General features: G+C 36.8%; 1 protein-coding gene across 1 annotated transcript in view; it reads left to right on the top strand.

Annotated features, from left to right (window-relative positions):
- LOC120633751 (hemicentin-2-like) overlaps nucleotides 1-19057 on the top strand; it is a 128929-nt gene extending 109872 nt beyond the window's left edge. The window contains exons 12-16 of the mRNA XM_039904085.1: nucleotides 3386-3535; nucleotides 8558-8663; nucleotides 10436-10578; nucleotides 13652-13767; nucleotides 19031-19057. Coding sequence (XP_039760019.1) covers nucleotides 3386-3535; nucleotides 8558-8663; nucleotides 10436-10578; nucleotides 13652-13767; nucleotides 19031-19045 — 530 coding nt within the window. The 3' untranslated portion in view covers nucleotides 19046-19057. The remainder of the gene's footprint in view (nucleotides 1-3385; nucleotides 3536-8557; nucleotides 8664-10435; nucleotides 10579-13651; nucleotides 13768-19030) is intronic.
- Nucleotides 19058-19865: the final 808 nt, after the last annotated feature.

Raw genomic sequence — 19865 nt, forward strand, 5'->3', positions numbered from 1 at the left:
AGGCTGTAGGATGGGTTTCTTAAAAATAATACAAATCAAGTAATCTAATTTTTCGAAATTAAAATATTGACGTGTGATATGCAGTCGAAAGTACGAGTGTTCTAGGCTTGAATTTTAATTATTTAATAGTGTTAGTAGTGTTCTATCGGAAACTGAAGAGTTCTAGGCTGTGTGGAATATCGGGTTGAAAAAATAATTAAACTTTCTATTATGTAATTTTTTCGATATTATAATATTGACGTGTGATATGCAGTCTAAAGTATGTGTGTTCTAGGCTTCAATTTTAATTGTGTTATAGTGTAAGAAGTGTTCTATCAGTAATTAAAGAGTTCTAGGCTGTGTGGTCTATAGGGTTGCCAAAAAAAATTATACTTTCTGTTATTTAATTTTTTAGACATTAAAATATTGACGTGTGATATGCAGTCTAAAGTACGAGTGTTCTAGGCTTCAATTTTAATTATGTTTTAGTGTTAGTAGTGATCTATCGGAATTTAAAGAGTTCTAGGCTGTAGGATGGGTTTCTTAAAAAAAATACAAATCAAGTAATCTAATTTTTCGATATTAAAATATTGACGTGTGATATGCAGTCTAAAGTACGAGTGTTCTAGGCTTGAATTTTAATTATGTTATAGTGTTAGTAGTGTTCTATCGGAAACTGAAGAGTTCTAGGCTGTGTGGAATATCGGGTTGCCAAAAATAATTAAACTTTCTGTTATGTAATTTTTTCGATATTAAAATATTGACGTGTGATATGCAGTCTAAAGTATGTGTGTTCTAGGCTTCAATTTTAATTGTGTTATAGTGTAAGAAGTGTTCTATCAGTAATTAAAGAGTTCTAGGCTGTGTGGTCTATAGGGTTGCCAAAAAAAATTATACTTTCTGTTATTTAATTTTTTAGACATTAAAATATTGACGTGTGATATGCAGTCTAAAGTACGAGTGTTCTAGGCTTCAATTTTAATTATGTTTTAGTGTTAGTAGTGTTTTATCAAAAATTAAAGAGTTCTAGGCTGTGTGAAATATAGGGTTGCCAAAAATAATTAAACTTTCTGTTATGTAATTTATTCGATATTAAAATATTGACGTGTGATATGCAGTCTAAAGTACGTGTGTTCTAGGCTTGAATTTTAATTGTATTATAGTGTAAGAAGTGTTTTATCAGTAATTAAACAGTTCTAGGCTGTGTGGTCTATAGCGTTGCCCTAAAAAAATTATACTTTCTGTTATTTAATTTTTTAGACATTAAAATGTTGACGTGTGATATGCAGTCTAAAGTACGAGTGTTCTAGGCTTGAGTTTTAATTATGTTATAGTGTAAGTAGTGTTCTATCGGAAACAAAAGAGTTCTAGGCTGTGTGGAATATAGGGTTGCCAAAAATAATTAAACTTTCTATTATGTAATTTTTTCGATATTAAAATATTGACGTGTGATATGCAGTCTAAAGTACGAGTGTTCTAGGCTTCAATTTTAATTATGTTTTAGTGTTAGTAGTGATCTATCGGAATTAAAGAGTTCTAGGCTGTAGGATGGGTTTCTTAAAAAAAATACAAATCAAGTAATCTAATTTTTCGATATTAAAATATTGACGTGTGATATGCAGTCTAAAGTACGAGTGTTCTAGGCTTGAATTTTAATTATGTTATAGTGTAAATAGTGTTCTATCGGAAACAAAAGAGTTCTAGGCTGTGTGGAATATAGGGTTGCCAAAAATAATTAAACTTTCTGTTATGTAATTTTTTCGATATTAAAATATTGACGTGTGATATGCAGTCTAAAGTACGAGTGTTCTAGGCTTCAATTTTAATTATGTTTTAGTGTTAGTAGTGATCTATCGGAATTTAAAGAGTTCTAGGCTGTCGGGTCTATAGGGTTGCCAAAAAAAATTATACTTTCTGTTATTTAATTTTTTAGACATTAAAATATTGAAGTGTGATATGCAGTCTAAAGTACGTGTGTTCTAGGCTTGAATTTTTATTGTGTTATAGTGTAAGTAGCGTTCTATCAGAAATTTAAGAGTTCTTAGCTGTGAGGTTTAATGGGTTTTCAAAAAAATAATTCCTCATATAATTCTTTTGGATTGAAAATATTGACGTCTGATATGCAGTCTCGAATAACAGTGTTTGAGGCTTGGTTTTATGTTATGTTTCAGGCGTTATGATGCTTCAACAGAAACAAAAGAGTTCTTACCCCTTTAATAGGTAGGGTTTTCAAAAACAAATGTTTTTTATTATTTTATGTAATTATTTAAGAAAATAAATTTTCATGTTTGTTGTGGTGACTCTGAAACTTGATTTATAAGAACTTTAATATTTTTTTATTATAGTTTATATACTGATGTGTGAGAAAGAAAAGAGTTTCGAGAGAGTACGGGTCTAAAAAATGTTTTATTCAAAGGTCTTTGTGTACGATAGGATGTTTAGGGTTATTTTCTTTAAGTATTTTTTTTTCAGTATTTACGACAGAACTATTATTAAAAAGTATCAGGAACTATAGATCTAAGCTGCATGCGTCCAGAACAAGCATCAAATTTTGATTTGCTCGAAAATGATCTGCTATCGGAAGTTAGCAGATCATTTTTTGACACCCTTTTTTTGGGGGTAAAAACGCCAGAACTATTCGTAAAAATCATCAGGAACTCTAGAACTCAGCTGCATGCGAAGAGAACTCCGTTTTATTTTTGATCTGCTGGCAAATGCTCTGCTAACTTCACCTACACACATTTTCTATTCACATTTCTGTTGATAAACATATATACGTTGTTTTGTTATACTTTTCTTTTTTTTCTATGTAATTTTTCTGGTGTGTAATAAAAGTATATTTATACATTCATTCATAAATAAACATATTCAAATAATACAATTATCTAACTGTATTTAGATATTTTGTAAATAGTAAGAACCGTTAAGGTGCAAAACACTGAGCTAAATCTAGCAAGAAACACAGGTTGGAAGAGTCCAACCTGTGTTTCTTGCTACATTTAGCTTACCTATCAACTCATGCCTTGAGAATATACAAAGGTTTTCAGAAGCTCAGGTACTCAGGAAGTCAAAAATTTTGTTCCACACTCTCACTTTTAAGTTTGAATATAACTTTTTCAATATTGGATAGAAATGGCGATACTGCGCGGAACTCCACGATATACATTGAACGTTAAACTTAATTTGCTATACTCCGCGAAGAGCAGGAGCTGCAGGAGAACAATTTCTAAGTCAAGTTTAGCAATTGTTGATTGTAAAGTCAACATCTGAGAATGCTCCGGTGTCGGAGTGAAACGAGTTCATTGCCGAAGATCTGCTTGATTGAAGAAATTATGAATAGATTCTCCGGAGTTCAGCAAAATAAACTTGGTGTTTATTGTATTTTCTAATTAAGTTTTCTTTACAGATCTGATAGTATGGCTAAACGTGAGCTGGTCAGAGCTGGAGTCAATGCCAGACGACGAAGTTCTTACTGTAACTGCTCGGAACAGTAAAGGTGTCTCAGATCCTGTGCTCATACGAGATTTAGTCTACAGGGATGCTGCGAAGCATACAGGTGCGTAAGGCTGTAAAATTAGGTTATGTTACTAAAAAAAACAAGCGAAATGATAGCTTAGTGGTTAAGGCTTCGGCCTTTCTTTCGGATTGACCGAGTTCAAAACGAACCTCTAACGTTTTTAATTAAAGCAATTATAATATCACTTGTTTATAACGGTAAAAGAAATTATAAGGAACTAGCGTACCCAGCCCGCTTCGCCGGGCTAGATTTTGCTTTATTTTATTTAAACAATAAACTTACATCATTTGTTGTTAATTTAAGTTTCATAAAGTAAATTTCGTGCATAGTACGACAATAAAAATATAGGCCTAGTTCTACTAAAGTTTATTTATACGAATTTTTTGTTTCGTTTTGGTTGACCGTTAAAGCTGTTATGAAAGTTATGAAAACTACAGTTTCTAACTAAATTTTAGAAATAAATGGCAAGCACAGATCTATCGAGTCCCGTTACTATTAATTTTATTTTTTGTTTTCAACTAAGTTAAATGAGGTTCACAATTCGACTGTAGGTATGTTTTTTTTGTATATTTGTTACTCAAATACTCCGTCAATTATGAACCATTTTCTATAATTGATCCTGGAGAAATACAGGAAACGCTTCAAGTATTATAGGCACAACAACAGCACACCAGCATCAATTGAATATTTTGTAAAAGAACTTGTGCATCTTCTTGGTGCATCATCTTCGGACAGCAGCCAGTATACTCTATACGCGATACTCTTGCTCGTAGAGTGCATAAGTTCGTCGGAAGTACGATAGGTATATTCAAGTTTATTCAGTTAGGGCTAGCTACTTTAAAAGCACTATTAAGAGATTAAGTTTATCTGTTTTTATGACTCTACCACCAGTTGGGTCGGCACATTCTACCGAGAAGAAGCCAACAAAAACCAGTCATTTGTGAAACCTATTGGCGCAGTGGACCGCGACCCTACTTTCTGAGTCCAAGGCCGTGGGTTCGATTTCCACAACTGGAAAATGTTTGTGTTATAAATCATTTATTTCTCACCGTATTCATTCTCTTCTATTCTCTTCTCGAGCGGGTGAAGATCATTATCTACACCCATGTACACCCAACAATAGAATATCATCATAGTAAATAAAAGCTGTATTCGACAGTTTAACAGTTCAAAAATAGGAGTGCTCCGATCGTCACCAAACTTTACAGGATTACTCGCCAGGTTAATCCGGAGATTCCCTAAAAGTTTCATTGAAATCGGTCCAGCCGTTTTAGAGCCGAAACGGAACATACCCACACACTTTCTCTTTTATATATATAGAAGATTCTGCATGCCTGAGAGTTCTCCATAACTTACTCCAAAGCATGTGAAGTCTACCTATCCGCACTTTGCCAGCGTGGTAGACTACGGCCTAAACCTTCTCATTGTGGCAGGAGACCCGTGCCCTGTAGTAGGCCGGTAAATGGGTGGGTGATGATTTGCGTTTTCTAATCACTCTTTTACATGCAGACTTGCGAATTTTGTGTGCTTAGAACTTTAGGTTAATACTCAAACGACGCTTCCAATTTCGGTTTCCTTATAACTTACGCATATTAACCGGCTAACCGCTAATCCAAACGTCTTCTAATTCCACCGGCGCTAGACAATAAATTCGACAAAGTTGAAACGCGATGAAAATTAAAGCAATAACAGTTAGAATTACTCGGGACGAGGTTTGCATTACAAATTGCCGGCTACGATATAACATTATTATATAACATGTATAATAAACATATAAGTGTGTGAACACACTAAAGACTTCATATTACATCAACCCATTACCAGCCCACTACAGGACACGTGTCCTACAATGAGAAGGGGTTAAGGCCGTACTCCACCTCGCTGACAAAGTACGGATTGGTGGACTCACACCTTACGGAACATCATTTAGAACTCTCAGGTACGCGAGGAAAATCGAGAGAACTCTTTAAATATGGCCACACCTATAGCGATTGAGTATTTTTAATGTAACCAAAGATGGTCACCGAAACTACACAATAATAAGTATAACACTGGTTGCGCTTCGATTATGGTATATAGCAACTAAGCAATTTATGCACGTCACAATAAAGGAGCTGATGGTGAAGTGCCGGGGAACTCCTCAAACTTCGGGAAAACTTTTGAACTATGAAGGTTGTGAGCAGTTGACATTTGGCTATTATAACTTATGTGATGGTTTCCTAACGATGGTTTCCTTCACCATTGAAGCAAGTAATATATAATTGCTTTAAACGCACATAAACGCACATAACTCGGAAAAGTTGGAGGTGCGTACTGGGTACTACCACACTATCACCGCTTTACATGAAACACTCTATATAACTTTAAAAACATACTTGTTTCTTGGTTGAGATTATGCTACTTTTAGTCGCGCTACATATCCCTGCCGTGGTCGAGTGAACCGGGATTCTGCTGCATCACAAATTGCTAGATGCGATCTACAATATAACATATAACAGCGTGTTACTGTAATTCTGTTTGCAGAATCATCGGGGAATACTCTCCACTGTAATATACGGACGAGTGGGGTAGCCATGCGATTACTATTGAACGGAATCTGTGCGAATTTCGCTAAAATGTTTTAAGCAAATCCAGAGGCCTAAGACAAGCAGTATAATTTTCAAATGACATACCTTTACTTCACAGAAATATGGATTATGATAATTCTGAAATAAAAACGTAATCGACATGAAAATAATACTGCTATCAGCTACTTTAACCCTGCTTATTATTTTTGTTGGTTCTGTAACTGACAGCCTGCAAATAAAGCATAATTGTTATCAACCCAATCACAAATCACGGTTCCTCTCTCAGAATGAAAAGGGATTATCCTACACCGCCGCTTTCGCTGCTTCACAAATAAATAACTTTATCGGATAAAAGCAGGCGTTACTTTGCGGAAATCCATAATATATTATAAAAATTAAGCTTAATTTAATATACTCAGTGAACAGCAGGAGAATCTGTATGGTGTAATTTATAATTACTTCAAACCGTATACTCCACACCAGATCCTCGGCAATGTACCCTCTACGCACGTTTCGCTCCGAAACCGGGGCATCCTCAGGAGATGTTGACTTTACAACGAATAATTGTTAAGGCTAACAATTATTCATTGTCAGATTCTCCTGCTATTCGCGGAGTATATCAAATTAAGCTTAATTTTCATAATAACTTTATCTTATTGAGATAAACAGTAACACATAAACCTACATCCCCTGGGTCACTCGCATCCCGCACGCACTATTTATATCTCTTCTGCGGCTTAAAACTTTCTTTACTGTGAAATCGTTAACAAGTAAATAAAAGTAACAACAGTTCTAGACACGTTTTGAAGCAGGCATTATCTCGAAATTACTTGGTTGCGATTTACTTTGTTGCTTAGGTTCTTATTTGACACAACTTTACGTGCCTACACTTTACTTTCACGCGCGATTATGAACTTTACTTTCCTAGCATTAAGTTACTTAAATAGTACTTTGTATTACTCATGCGGGGAAAGTAGTATCTTGACGCACGCTGTTGCGGTTGAAAAAGAACCGTTTGCCCATTTTAAAATTTGAGTGCGACAAGTTTACTTGTCGCACTCAAATTATTCTTGGCACACGCAAATTTAGATAAAATTGCTAAAATAAAAAAAATAATAACCAAAAAAAACACATATTAAAACTGAATTGAGGTTGACGCGTCTGACAGTTTAATTTAATAAATAAAATTGTAATTAAATTAAAATTAGTTTAAAAACTTTCCCCGCATGAGTAATACAAAATAGTATGTGCAACAAGTGCGACGTTGTCGATTGCCCACGAAAGCGAAGTTGAACGCACTATATACTATTGTAACAGTAATAAGAACCCAGATGGCAAGCTACTTTTCGAAATTATCAACATGAGAAACATGGTCACCCTATCGCCGAGTAGCTTATTACAGCTGCCTTGAATCATAGTCTGGCCGGAGCGGGGCTATAACTGATGCCTAATGGATGAGGATGTGTGCTTCCTTTTGCTTGCCGTCATATAAAACTACTTACATCCAGTACTTCGCTGGTAATTCGCTAAAGATTAGTTCCGTATCCTTAATATGAAACTTTTAAGACTTGTGATAACATACGGTTTTCTTGTTACATTCTTCATACGAGTAATGTGATAACGAATCTGAGTCACTCACACGACTGAAGTGTATCGGAAATACACTCGATCTATAAACAAAAAATACGCATTAATAAAACAAAACATAAAACAATAAAAATGTGTGTTTTAGTTGTTTATGTAGTATCGATTGAAGTAACTAAAACTTGCAAAAAAAAAAGTGGAAATGGATCTACAGAACGGCACGTAGGGTTATAGGTCGCGTTGCAGTTTGCAACGATCTGAAATCACACAGATCATGCGATGCGGGTAGGTGGTCCGGGCGAAGCTATGAGTCAATCTCCTTCTGGCTTGTACAGGCTATGACAGGCCATGGCTACGTCGGTCTTTACCTTTACCGAGTCGCGTAGAGAGAACTGACACCGTTGTGCCATGAATGTGGTGCTGAGGCTCATATCACGAGTGCTTCCCAGGCTAAACAGCGAGAGCTCTGGAGAAGCCGTGGCCGACTTCACAGATGGAGGTCCCAGAGCGGGTGCTTGAAGTGGCTCCAGACCCGCATCCGCTCCGGCGTAGACGTGTGGGAAGAAAACGTTGTCTTGGTAGGCGGCGGTAGCTCTGGATTAGCTACCCGTAAATATACAAGACTCTACTTTCTGAGATTTCTCGATTGGTTGGGATGGTTGATAGACGTCCGGAAGGTTTACCTCCCGTCAAACAGCGGGCGGTCATACGTCTACCAACCACCATACAGCGGACTCCCCGAGCGTTTAACAACGCCAACAAGAGGGGCATGCCGTGGTGGTTTTTAGTTTGGTTGTACCCCCGCTGGAGGGGGGAGTCTCACATAGCCTTCGTCCTGCCCAAGGGTCAGAGGTAGCCATAAAGCATTTCCACTGTGCAAAAAAAAAATGCAATGTTTTTTCTCCAACAGAAGAGACAACGAGAACTATCTCCAAGTTTCCAGCTGCCGCAGCAATTGCAGGTCTCGCAGCTGTGTTCACGGCTGCTGCTGCGATCGGTGTCCTTGCATTACGAAAGTAAGTATCAAATTTATTTCTTCTTGCTTTGGAATGAAAAATTCCTTCTATTTATCTACTATTCCCACCCTCCACGTGTAGGTGAAGTTAGCAGAGCATTTGCCAGCAGATCAAAAATAAAACGAAAAGTATGGATTGCACAAAAAACTCTTGAGGTCTGCGCCTTAGCCTGTTATATAGTAACATGGGAATGATACATTTTCATTTCCACCACCTTATTTTATTTAATATAATCCAGGTTAATATAACACAGAAATCAGTGACCCCATACACAGCAAGGGCGTGCATAGAGGGATGCACTGGGTATGCAGATGATATAAAATGAAGAATATCTCCAGTACGAGTTGTAAAAAACTTAAGGATAGGCATTGTAAGAGTTATAAAAAGCCTACCCTTAAGTACTTATAACTCGTACAGCACGGCTAGCATGGGCAGGAGACAATTATACCCCAGGGTATAAATTTATTTTCTCCCACAGCTTCATCAACTCTCAAAGCACTGACGCGCAAGTGGAAATAATATCCAAATAATATATGTGAATTATAAAACGGGGGTAAACTTCTCCAATTCCATGTTCCAGTGATGCAGCAGGTGGTCACGTTAATTTTATCCCTTGTCAGGGGATATAATCGGGGGATATAATTTTTATCCCCCGCCCGTGCTAGCCCTGCAGGTGATTTCCTTCACTTTATATCATACCCTGTGCATACCCTCTATGCACGCCACTGATTACACAGTTAACTTTATGGCTGTGATCGCGTATTTTTTATAACAACATGGTAAAGTTGTTTCTATAACTATGGTTTGCACAAAAAAACTCTTTATAATTAGAGGTCTACGCCTTAGCCTTTTATATAGTAATTGAGGAATAATACATTTTCATTTTCAGTTATTATTGACGCTATTCTGATTCGCGAAGCGCCCGCTATTTCTTTGGCAGGGCTCCACTGTGGTAATATTTGATAAAAAAATAAAAACAGGGGAATCAGATCCACGTTATCTGTCTTCAGCTAGAGATGCTTTTGCGGAAGTTTTGGGTCTTTTGCTGTTAGTAAGGTGTACAATATAATATCCTAGTCTCATAACATCAGGGACTGTAAAACAAGCCAAGAAGCGCATTACAGACTAATTGAAGAATTTAATATACAGTGAAACCGAAAATATACCTACTCAAAGAAAATAGAGCCCAAAACTAACATAATAAAAATATAAATTATCTAGTAATCCAATAAATATCAAAGTTGAAGTAAAATAATTTTAATTGCACACTCGCACAAAATCTTTTGATAATATTTTTTGTTGGGTTACTAACATATTTATTTAAGACGGCCGATAGGCGCAATGGGCAGCGACCCTGCTTTCAGAGTCCAAGACCGTGGGTTCGATTCGCTTACTTTGGGGCTAGATGGCGATGTGTGTATTGTCGTATTGCCTAATTTCTTTTCCTTTGCCGCCTAGTCATTCGGATATTGTTTACACCGCGAAGTGTGGAGACCAAGGACAAAGCAAAATAAAAGTGCACTCACTTTTGTGAGTACACACTATTTTTGTTAGTACTACTACTAACAAAAATAGTGTACACATAATAAAGTGATAAACGACTAAGACTCCGGGAGGTATCTTTGCATCGTTCGAATCCATGTAGGACTGCGGTGCATCGATAACACAGTCGTATCTATATCAAAATACCCACCAACTCAATGTCATGAACAAAAATAGCTGGCTTGAGATTGTAACACGTAAATACGTCTTTATCTATTCCACACCAACAGGCGTAATGAGGCATCTTCGAGCAGCAAACGACCCTCTCAGAGCGTGGTTCAGGTGGATGCAAACGGCAGGCGGTACCTTATCGCATACCCCGCCCCTGCTGATAAGCTGGAGACCAAGCCTGACATCCTGAATCCTAAAGCTGGTAAGTTTGTTTTTCAGGGAAACTGACAGGGTAAACTTTGTTAATAATTGTCGGACCGAACAAATCGCCACCTGATGGTTAGCGGAAAACCGTCACCTATAAACCGAGCAACACTTCACAGGGCATGCAAGGAGCAGGTCCTACAACATGCCATGCATGTTATATGTTACATGTTATATATTGATATAGGTATTTTTGTTATATATTTTCATATTTATATATGTTATGGGCCTCATAAGAAGGCTCAGAGTCACTCAGCGGGCGATGGATAGAGCTATGCTCGGAGTATCTCTACGCGATTGAATCAGAAATGTGGAGTTTCGTAGAAGAACCAGAGTTACAGAAATAGCTCAACGAGTCGCGAAGCTGAAGTGGCAATGGGCCGGGCTCATAGTTCGGAGAAAGGATGGACGTTGGGGTCCCAAGGTGCTGGAATGGCAGCCCCGAACTGGTAAGCGCAGCGTTGGTCGACCCCCAACGAGGTGGACAGACGACATTAAGCGCGTCGCAGGTAGCCGCTGGATCCCAGTGGCACAGAACCGTGGAATTTTGAACTCCCTACAAAAGACCTATGTCCAGCAGTGGACGTCTATCAGTTGATATGATGATGATGATGATGATGATATGTTATGGGTAATTTCATGTATTTTTATATCTTATTTGTATTTATATGTAATACTAGATGTGCCCTGCGGCTTCGCCCGCGTAAGTTTGAGAGGCAGCGTACTGCTACATAGTCTACACCTATAGTCATGATTTTTAATTTTTTTTTTAGTTTTAGAGAGATTTTTAGTTTTTTTTCACAAACATTTTTTTATCTTATGTAAATTTTTTTTGAATGAGAAGTATACTATATTATTTCTAATACCTCCAAGAATATTTATAAAAAGTTTCATGAAGATCGGTTCAGTAGTTTTCCCGTGAACGCGTAACAAACAAACTTACATTCACATTTATAATATTAATAGGGAAATTTATATATTTTATTTATATATTTGTATAATTTTTTAATCTTATTGATTCCACCACCTACCTCTTTTCTATGTTTTTTTTCCTTTTACACCATTGGTTGCCTGGAAGAAATCGCTATGTAGCGATAAGGCCACCAAATTGTACTCTCTTGCTTTGTATTTATATCTCTGTGTACGGGAGCTATGGTGATACGCTCGACCGTAACAATAGGAAGATCTTCCTCCGAGCTGGTGATCGTGCTTGGGGACCGAGGTCCGAACATTCAGTTTTCGAAGTTGTATATATAGGCATTCTTCGTGAACACTTCGCTAGCGCGATGCAGGATTTTTGTAACGCCATCTTGTTATGTAATGTGGAGACCGCTACAGTATTGCTCCCCGAGACTGGAATTCGTACCAGTGAAGCAGTGTTGCTTGAGGTGTACAGCACTGCGAGAATCGACCGTCGCTGTTGACGTGTTGAGTGGTCGTGTAGCGTAAGTTTTTTTCTTTGGTGTACAATAAAAGTGTATTCATTCATTCATTCATTCATGCCGCCTTGTGTCATTCAATTTAAGGCGTAGGTATTTAGCCTCAAGTGCCTGTGATTATGCAGTCTAAGGTGGTAAGGGGCTAGCTTGTAAGAACCACGGAGGTCGTCGGAAAGGTGGTTGCGCAATAGGTTGCGCCACTGGTGCCACTGCGGATAAACAAATTCCTTAAAAGTCGGCATCGTCATCGTCATTGAGAGAGTCATTGAGAGATAAATTTAAAGATTTTAAAATAATGACAGTGTATAGTCAGTACATATTTGAAAATTTAATGTACGTTCATAAAAACATTTCTAAATTTAAGAAAAAATGTGACTGCAATAATTTAAACATTAGAAGTATAAATAACTTACAGTGCAATATACTAGGTTACATAAAATTCATAATTCGTTCAAAGGAAATTGCATACAATTCTACAATAAACTACCAATTGACATCTTGGAGATGTCTCTTAAAAAGTTCACAGTTTGTATTAAACGTAAGCTTATAGAAAAGTCCTATTATAGTATAAAGGACTACGTAAACGATAAAAAAGCTTGGGTGTAAATTATTGCTCTAACCAGGTTGCTCTTCTAATAATTTAAAATGACATTGTAAGATGGTGATAACAAAAAAAAACACCCGGCTAAGTTTGTTGTGGGCTTCTTCTTAGACCAGGACGCGTTTGGAACCCTCGTAGCTTAAGTTTACGAATGTGGTTATCGCCATCATCTCACTACCGTGTAATTCTTATTTACGCATCAAAAGTGCCACCTATGGGCCTACTTGAATAAAGATATTTTTGACTTTGACTTTGACTTTATCGCATGGTGGCTCTTATGGCGCTGCAGATGTTTATGGGCGGCGGTGATCACTTATCATCAGGTGACCCACTTGCTCGTTTGCCCGCTATTAATATAAAAGAAAATATATATTTAAGTGATAAGGCCGCCTTTGTAACACAAATTTAAATGACTTGTACCATTGTTCTCTTTTATTTGTTTTCTTGTGTGCAATAAAGTATTTTTGATTAATGAATATATTACCGGTACACTACAGAACACACTACCTCCCACAATTAGAAGGGTTTAAGGCGCGGATTGGTAAACTCCACACACCTTTGAGACCATTATGTAGAACTGTCATGCAGGTTTCCTCACTATGTTTTCCTTCACCGTTAAAGCAACTGTCATGCGCCTGTAATCACACCGGCAACCACGCCCCTCAGCAGGAACACAGCATTGCAACAATGCTGCTTAGCGGCAGAAATAAGCATAACAAAAAGCTGTCACAAAAATCTCTACTAATACTATTATTAACGTCTTCCAAAACTAGCCACGGTTGGAATCTCAACAGACCAGACCAGAGAAAATTCAGAAATTATAAATTTCTAAATTGCCCCTGCTAGGAAATGAACTCTGTACCTCTCAATTATGAGTCTTTTTTTGAGCCAGCCTTTGAGCTGTGGCTGTATGCAGCCAAAGCCTCTTGGCTTCTCTGAACTTCATTGCGCTTTTCTAAACTTTTTTGCCGGCCTCTTTGGCTGCATACAGCCGGCAAAAAGTTCAGAGTAAAAATTACTTTTTGTTACAGAAAGCGAACCTCCACGTGTGGTGCTGGAGTCAAGTGACAGCAAAACCTACATAATCAAGGAGGCCAGCCAGCCGTGCAAGTCCTCCTACCAGACACCGTCCCCCGAAGATGAAATGGTAAAAATTCCCTATTTATATCCAACTCATAGCACCAATATACAGCTTAGTTAATGCAACACGTACCCTAGCTTTGAACTCAGTCAGCTATCAAGCAAATTGGTATTTAAGACACTTTCTCCAGCAAATGATATCATAAAAAATTGTTTGTATATATGCCTCTTATAGCTCCAATATACAGCTTGTTTACTGCAAAACACATCCTAGAATTTAACTCAGTCAGCTATTAAGTAAATTTATATATAGGACACTTTCCCCAGCAAATGATATCGTAAAAAATTGCTGTTTATATCCCTCTTATAGCACCAATATACAGCTTAGTGACCGCAAAAACTACATATTGAACAAGTTTATTCAGTTCACCAAACTACACACTCTCCTCCGATGGTGATATGGTGAAAAACTTTTTTTTTTATTGCACTACAAATCAGCCCTTGCACTTACCTGGTGGTAAGTGATGATATAATCTAAGATGGTAGCGGGCTAACCTGTTAGAGAGTACGGCAGTTATATTTCACTCTTACCTCCAATCGGTTTCTACGCGACTTCATACTACGCTAAATCGCAAAGCGGCACGTCTTTGTCGGTAGGGTGGTAACTAGCCACGGCCGAAGCCTCCGACCAGAGGTATGATGTTTGTACCTATCCCCCAATACACCATTATGCAGGCTAAAGGCTAGTTATACCTACGCAATGAACGAGTTCACTCAGCTAAGCTAAGTATTTAAGACACCGTCCCCCGTAGATGATATGGTGGAAAAATGCTTTGTATGTATGTAAATAAAAAAAAATAGCACTAAGATATACCTCTTATAACACCACTATATAGCTTAGTGACCGCCAAACCTACATATTGAACGAGTTCTTTTAGTTTCGTAATAGAAAAAAAAGTCCCCGACGCAATGGTAATATCGTTACACATCATTGTCCCTCTCCCTCTTATTACGCTATTATAGACCATTTTATTAGACCGTAAAACCCACGCAAGGAAGTTTGCCCGACACGGAAGGGTTTGCTCATAATCACCACGCTGAACAGACGGGTTGGTGATCTCAACAGAGGACGCTGCTGGCCGCTCTCTGTTAAATTCCATTTGACACCCGAGGAAGGATATACGTATCAAAAGGGTCATGTGGCCTTAATGAATAAAGATATTTTTGACTTTGACTTTCAACTTAGGAGAGATGGTGATAATTTCTATACAGACTATAATACTAGCGGACTCCAGCGCCATTTGTCGGGCTGATTTGTGAATCTAAACCATCCAGGGTGCCACCCAAACGCATACAGAAAAATTCTTTTAAATCGGGCCAGCCGTCTAGGAGTTCAGTGACATACACACGCACACAAGAAATCCCTATCCCTACTAATATTATAAATGTCAATGTAAGTTTGTTTGTTACGCTTTCACGCAAAAACTACCTAACCGATCGTCATGAAACTTTGTACACATATTCTTGGAAGTGTTAGAAGTAATATAGAATACTTTTTATCCCGACATTAAGCTCGGTTCCTTTGGGAGAGGGGATGAGTGTTTGACGATTTTACACAATAACTCCGACAAATTATAACCGATTTAAAAAAATATTTTTGTACTATAGAGGTATATGTGTTTAATTTTGCCCAAACTGTTGTTGGAGATGGAGGATAGCGAACAGCAGCAAACCCCTTATTTAAGGCTTAGCGATACTGAATACTTAAATTTTTTTTAGAACTACGACTAAATTTAATGTCACATTAAAAAACAAACGCAGACGAAGTCGCGGGCAACAGCTAGTATATATATAAACATAAGTATATAACAGGCTAGTCCACATAATATTTCATGACGTTTAGCTGCTTTAATAATTCTTCTTTACAATAGTGCTAGTGTGGACACATCCTATTTCCATAATTACGTACGCACTCGTAATAGTGTGGAAACATCCTGTACCCAATAACACTCATAACTCAATGAGTGCGAACGGAAATTGGCCCCTGCGGTATAATTAACGACGCGTTATATATAATTGATTTCGCCATCAATTTTATGATTATCAATAAAATATTGCTCTGTAGGCTTAACTTTATTACGCAGTCAAGTATTTAACCGAAGGGGGTGTTAGCAATTCGATTTTTCTGATGTTCCTGTCGATATTGAGGTTAGCAAGTGTTAGATATTGGGTTAGGCTCACATAAATAAAATACAGTGCACATATTTAAGAGTTATTTATTTACTTTAGTTTTAGTTACGAGATTTATTTTAGTTACCTACTAGGTAAACACCTTTCATACTAATACTTTAATTTCGCTTTATTTAAAGCAGGTACTTATAATTTATCATAGTACCTGCCGACTTAATAGGTTTGAATAGTTTTATAAAGTTTAATTATCATGCCTAAACTTTAACCGATTATTATTTTGTCACAATGGTGCTTATAACGGCTTCTAGCAACTAGGTTTAATGTAAATGTGTTAATACTCATCTCCAATCTCGTCAGCAACTTGTGGTTTTTAAGAAAGTACGTTTCAATGACTCGCAATTAAACTGGTTGTTCGTTTTACTTTCCTTTATAAACAATTACTTCTTCTCATAATTAGGTGTAAGAGAACAGAATGACCTTTAAAACTTCCAACTAAACTACCAACTTTTCTTTTAAGTTTTAACCATGCTTGTTTTTCCACCATCACTGGTTAATTCCCCCTTATTCCCCCTTTTTTCACCACTGACATTGACATTCCTCCTACCAAGACCTACAGTTTTCGTTCAGGAATCGGGAATACTCAACAACTGATGTCGTATCGATATTATTTATTTAATCCTAACTGATTCTTAGTGCTGTTTATTACGATTTGTTTGTTTGGATTTTTTATTTATTTATATTTATTCCATATGTTAGTCCATATTATATTACAAGTTCGACTACTAATCACGTGGTCCTAGGTTCTATTCCCGGGTAGGCCTGATTAGGCTTCGGGGCATGGATTACTACCGCTGATTGATTCAACATTCATGCACGTCACCGCGTACAAGCCGTTTAGGGTATAGTTTTAATATATGCCATGCCTCTAATATACTGCTACCGTCTGTACAGATATTGCAGTCAAGAGCTGAAATCACAAGTGTCCGTTACATTACATTACATACGTTCAAAATTCAAAATTCATTTGTTTCAAGTCGGCCTAATTAAGCACTTTTGAAAAGTCAAGCATCTGTTTGTAGTAACTGTACCACTGGTTCGGAAAGCAGTTATTTGGAACGAAGGTTATAAAATATTCTAAGAATTATAGTGCCTTTGTTGATGTCCTTTAGAGGAAGTAGTGTTGTAGTTAGTGTCCTTCATTGTGAGATGGTGATAACAAAAAAAAAACACCCGGCTCAGTTTTTTGTGGGCTTCTTCTTAGACCAGGACGTATTTGGAACCCTGGTAGCTTTAGTTTTAAGTTTACGAATGTGGTTATCGCCATCATCTCACTACCATGTAATTCTTATGTACGCATCAAAATTGCCACCTGTGGGCCTACTTGAATAAAGATATTTATGACTTTGACTTTTGACTTTGAATAATAAAAAAGTGTAAATCGTGCTTTTCTAAAACTCAAATTTCGAATTCAATGCTAAGTATAGCTCAGTCCAGTTTAAAGATACAGTCAGCATTGTAAAGGTCATATCATCATATCAAGTCATTACCGGCCCACTATAGGGCACGGGTCTCCTCCGAAAATGAGAAGGGGTTAGGGCTGCAGTCCACCACGCTGGCCCAGTGCGGATTGGTGGACTCCACACTCCCTTGAGAACATTATGTAGAACTCCCAGGCAGTTTCCTCCTCACGATGTTTTCCTTCACCGTTGAAGCAAGTGATATTTTAATTACTTAAAACGCACATAACTTAGAAAAGTTGGAGGGGATTCGAACTCGGCCCCCCGAAAGCTAAGTCCATCTCCCACCTACTGCGCTATAACCGCTTCATGAATCTTTTTTTTCTGACGAATTCAAATTTCGAATTCAGTGCAGTACAGCTCAGTTTGTATGAAAAATACAGTCAGCATAGTAAGGTCATATAGTTCGAGGTATTAGGTCTCAAGCGAACAATTCTCCGTATATGTAGATGTAACATGTATTAGTAATGAGGTTTCACATCAGCTCCACAAACAGCCCTCCAGCCGGTCATCTGTACGCGCTCTACAGCCCCCCACCCCCTCCTGGCGTTGTGCCCCGCACCCCGCACCCCCGGGAACCGAAATATAACCTCACATGTAATTATATACGTCTCCTAAATGTACAGCGAAGGCCGTTTCAAATTCAGAACATTGAAAACATTCAATTCAATTATGCTTTATTAGGCGCGTTGGCAGTAGAAGCGGTGATACCGCAGTGGGTGGGAGCTCGACTTCGCTTTTGGGGGGCCGAGTTCGAATCCCAGCAACTCCAACTTTTCTGCTTCAACGGTGAAGGAAATCATCGTGAGGAAACCTGTATGCCTGAGAGAATTATCATTTTAATTCATTCATTGTAATTTTTAATTTAATTTTTATTTTATATTTTATCTTTTAATTTTATATTTTTGACATGTCATTTGAATAAATTTATAATGTAATTTTTATTTTTAATTCGATATTGTATATTAAGTAATACTAATTGTTGTTTTAAATGTATTAATATGGGTTTTGCTTGAAATAAAGAAATTATTATTATTAAATAAATAAATTTATTATTCCAGACAGTAAAATTAATGACATTTTTATTATATTCAGCCGACATATCTTGATTATTTTGATTTTCTTTATTTCATGTTTTTTTAGTTATTATATAAATGAATTTGTTTAAATTAAGATTTGCATGTCATATATTATGACTAAACATTTAAACCTAAATGTTTTATGCAAATAAAAGAATTGAATTGAATTAAAAAATAAAACAACCGGCTTAATATTGTACGAGTTTCTTCTTAGACTAGGCGCGTTTGGAACCCAGGTTGCTTTAGTTTTAAATCGACGAATTTAGCTATGGCCATCAACTCACTTCTACAACATTCTACACATTTGATGCTTACATTACTATATTTTACATGGAACATACGCACCAAAAATGCCATCTATGTAACTATTTTGAATAAAGAAATATTTGACTTGGATCTGCTTGGTCGGTCAATAATTACTATAAAAAAAATATAGAGATTATCGACGGACCCTTCTGACAAACCAAATTGATTTAAAGGCCTATGTAGTGGAATAAAAAAACAGCCACGCCCACTTTAACTAATGCCACTTTTACACTTTCAGATGCCTCAGAGATAACATACGGAGCCCGAGGTGCGAGTCGTGTAAATATATCATTACATTGTACATTTCTTGATTGCCAATGAACTTTAGTTTAAGAGAAATATAGACGAATTCTTCCATATCACTTTAAATTGTAATGTTTATGACAAGAAGAGATTTTTAGATTAGAGTTTAACTCATCTCGATTTAGCAAGAGTAAAAATTTAAATAAAAGTTACCGTCACCTATTTAACTGCCGTAATTTGTTATTTTTTTTTCTCGGTATATGTTGGATAATATACCGATATTATCTCACTATTATAAACTCACACTATACATAAAAATATATAAACTAAGTATAAAGCAACTGTAAGTTTATCAAACTGTTATGTTAACCAAAAAAAAATAAAATTTAATGTACATATTTTAAAGTAATTAAGACATTAACATAAATTTATTTTTTTCTTTTTAATATTTAAAGACTAAATTAGCTTAATTAATGAAACATCTAATCAACCACAGAGTTAAGAACGTACAGAATCCGTGTACACGATTATTATGGAAGTCACTTCATTCCATTTAGCAATTGACAATAATTATTATACCTCTAATGTTCTAAAAGTTTACCATAAAATTGGGAAAATGGGAAAAGTGTGTGTCCTAGCAATTAAAAAAAGATTTACATTTATTATGACCAAACCTTACATTAGAACGATACCTTTACATTCTTTGTAAAATATAACTAATATATCTAGATTTGCCAATAAATATGCTACATATTCCGCGTGTGTGAAGTGAGAAATGCGCGGGGCGTTTTCACTGTTTTTGGACACAATGCACTGCATGCAATAACGGA

This window comes from Pararge aegeria, chromosome 22 (assembly GCF_905163445.1).
Source record: "Pararge aegeria chromosome 22, ilParAegt1.1, whole genome shotgun sequence".
Taxonomy (NCBI): Eukaryota; Metazoa; Arthropoda; class Insecta; order Lepidoptera; family Nymphalidae; genus Pararge; species Pararge aegeria.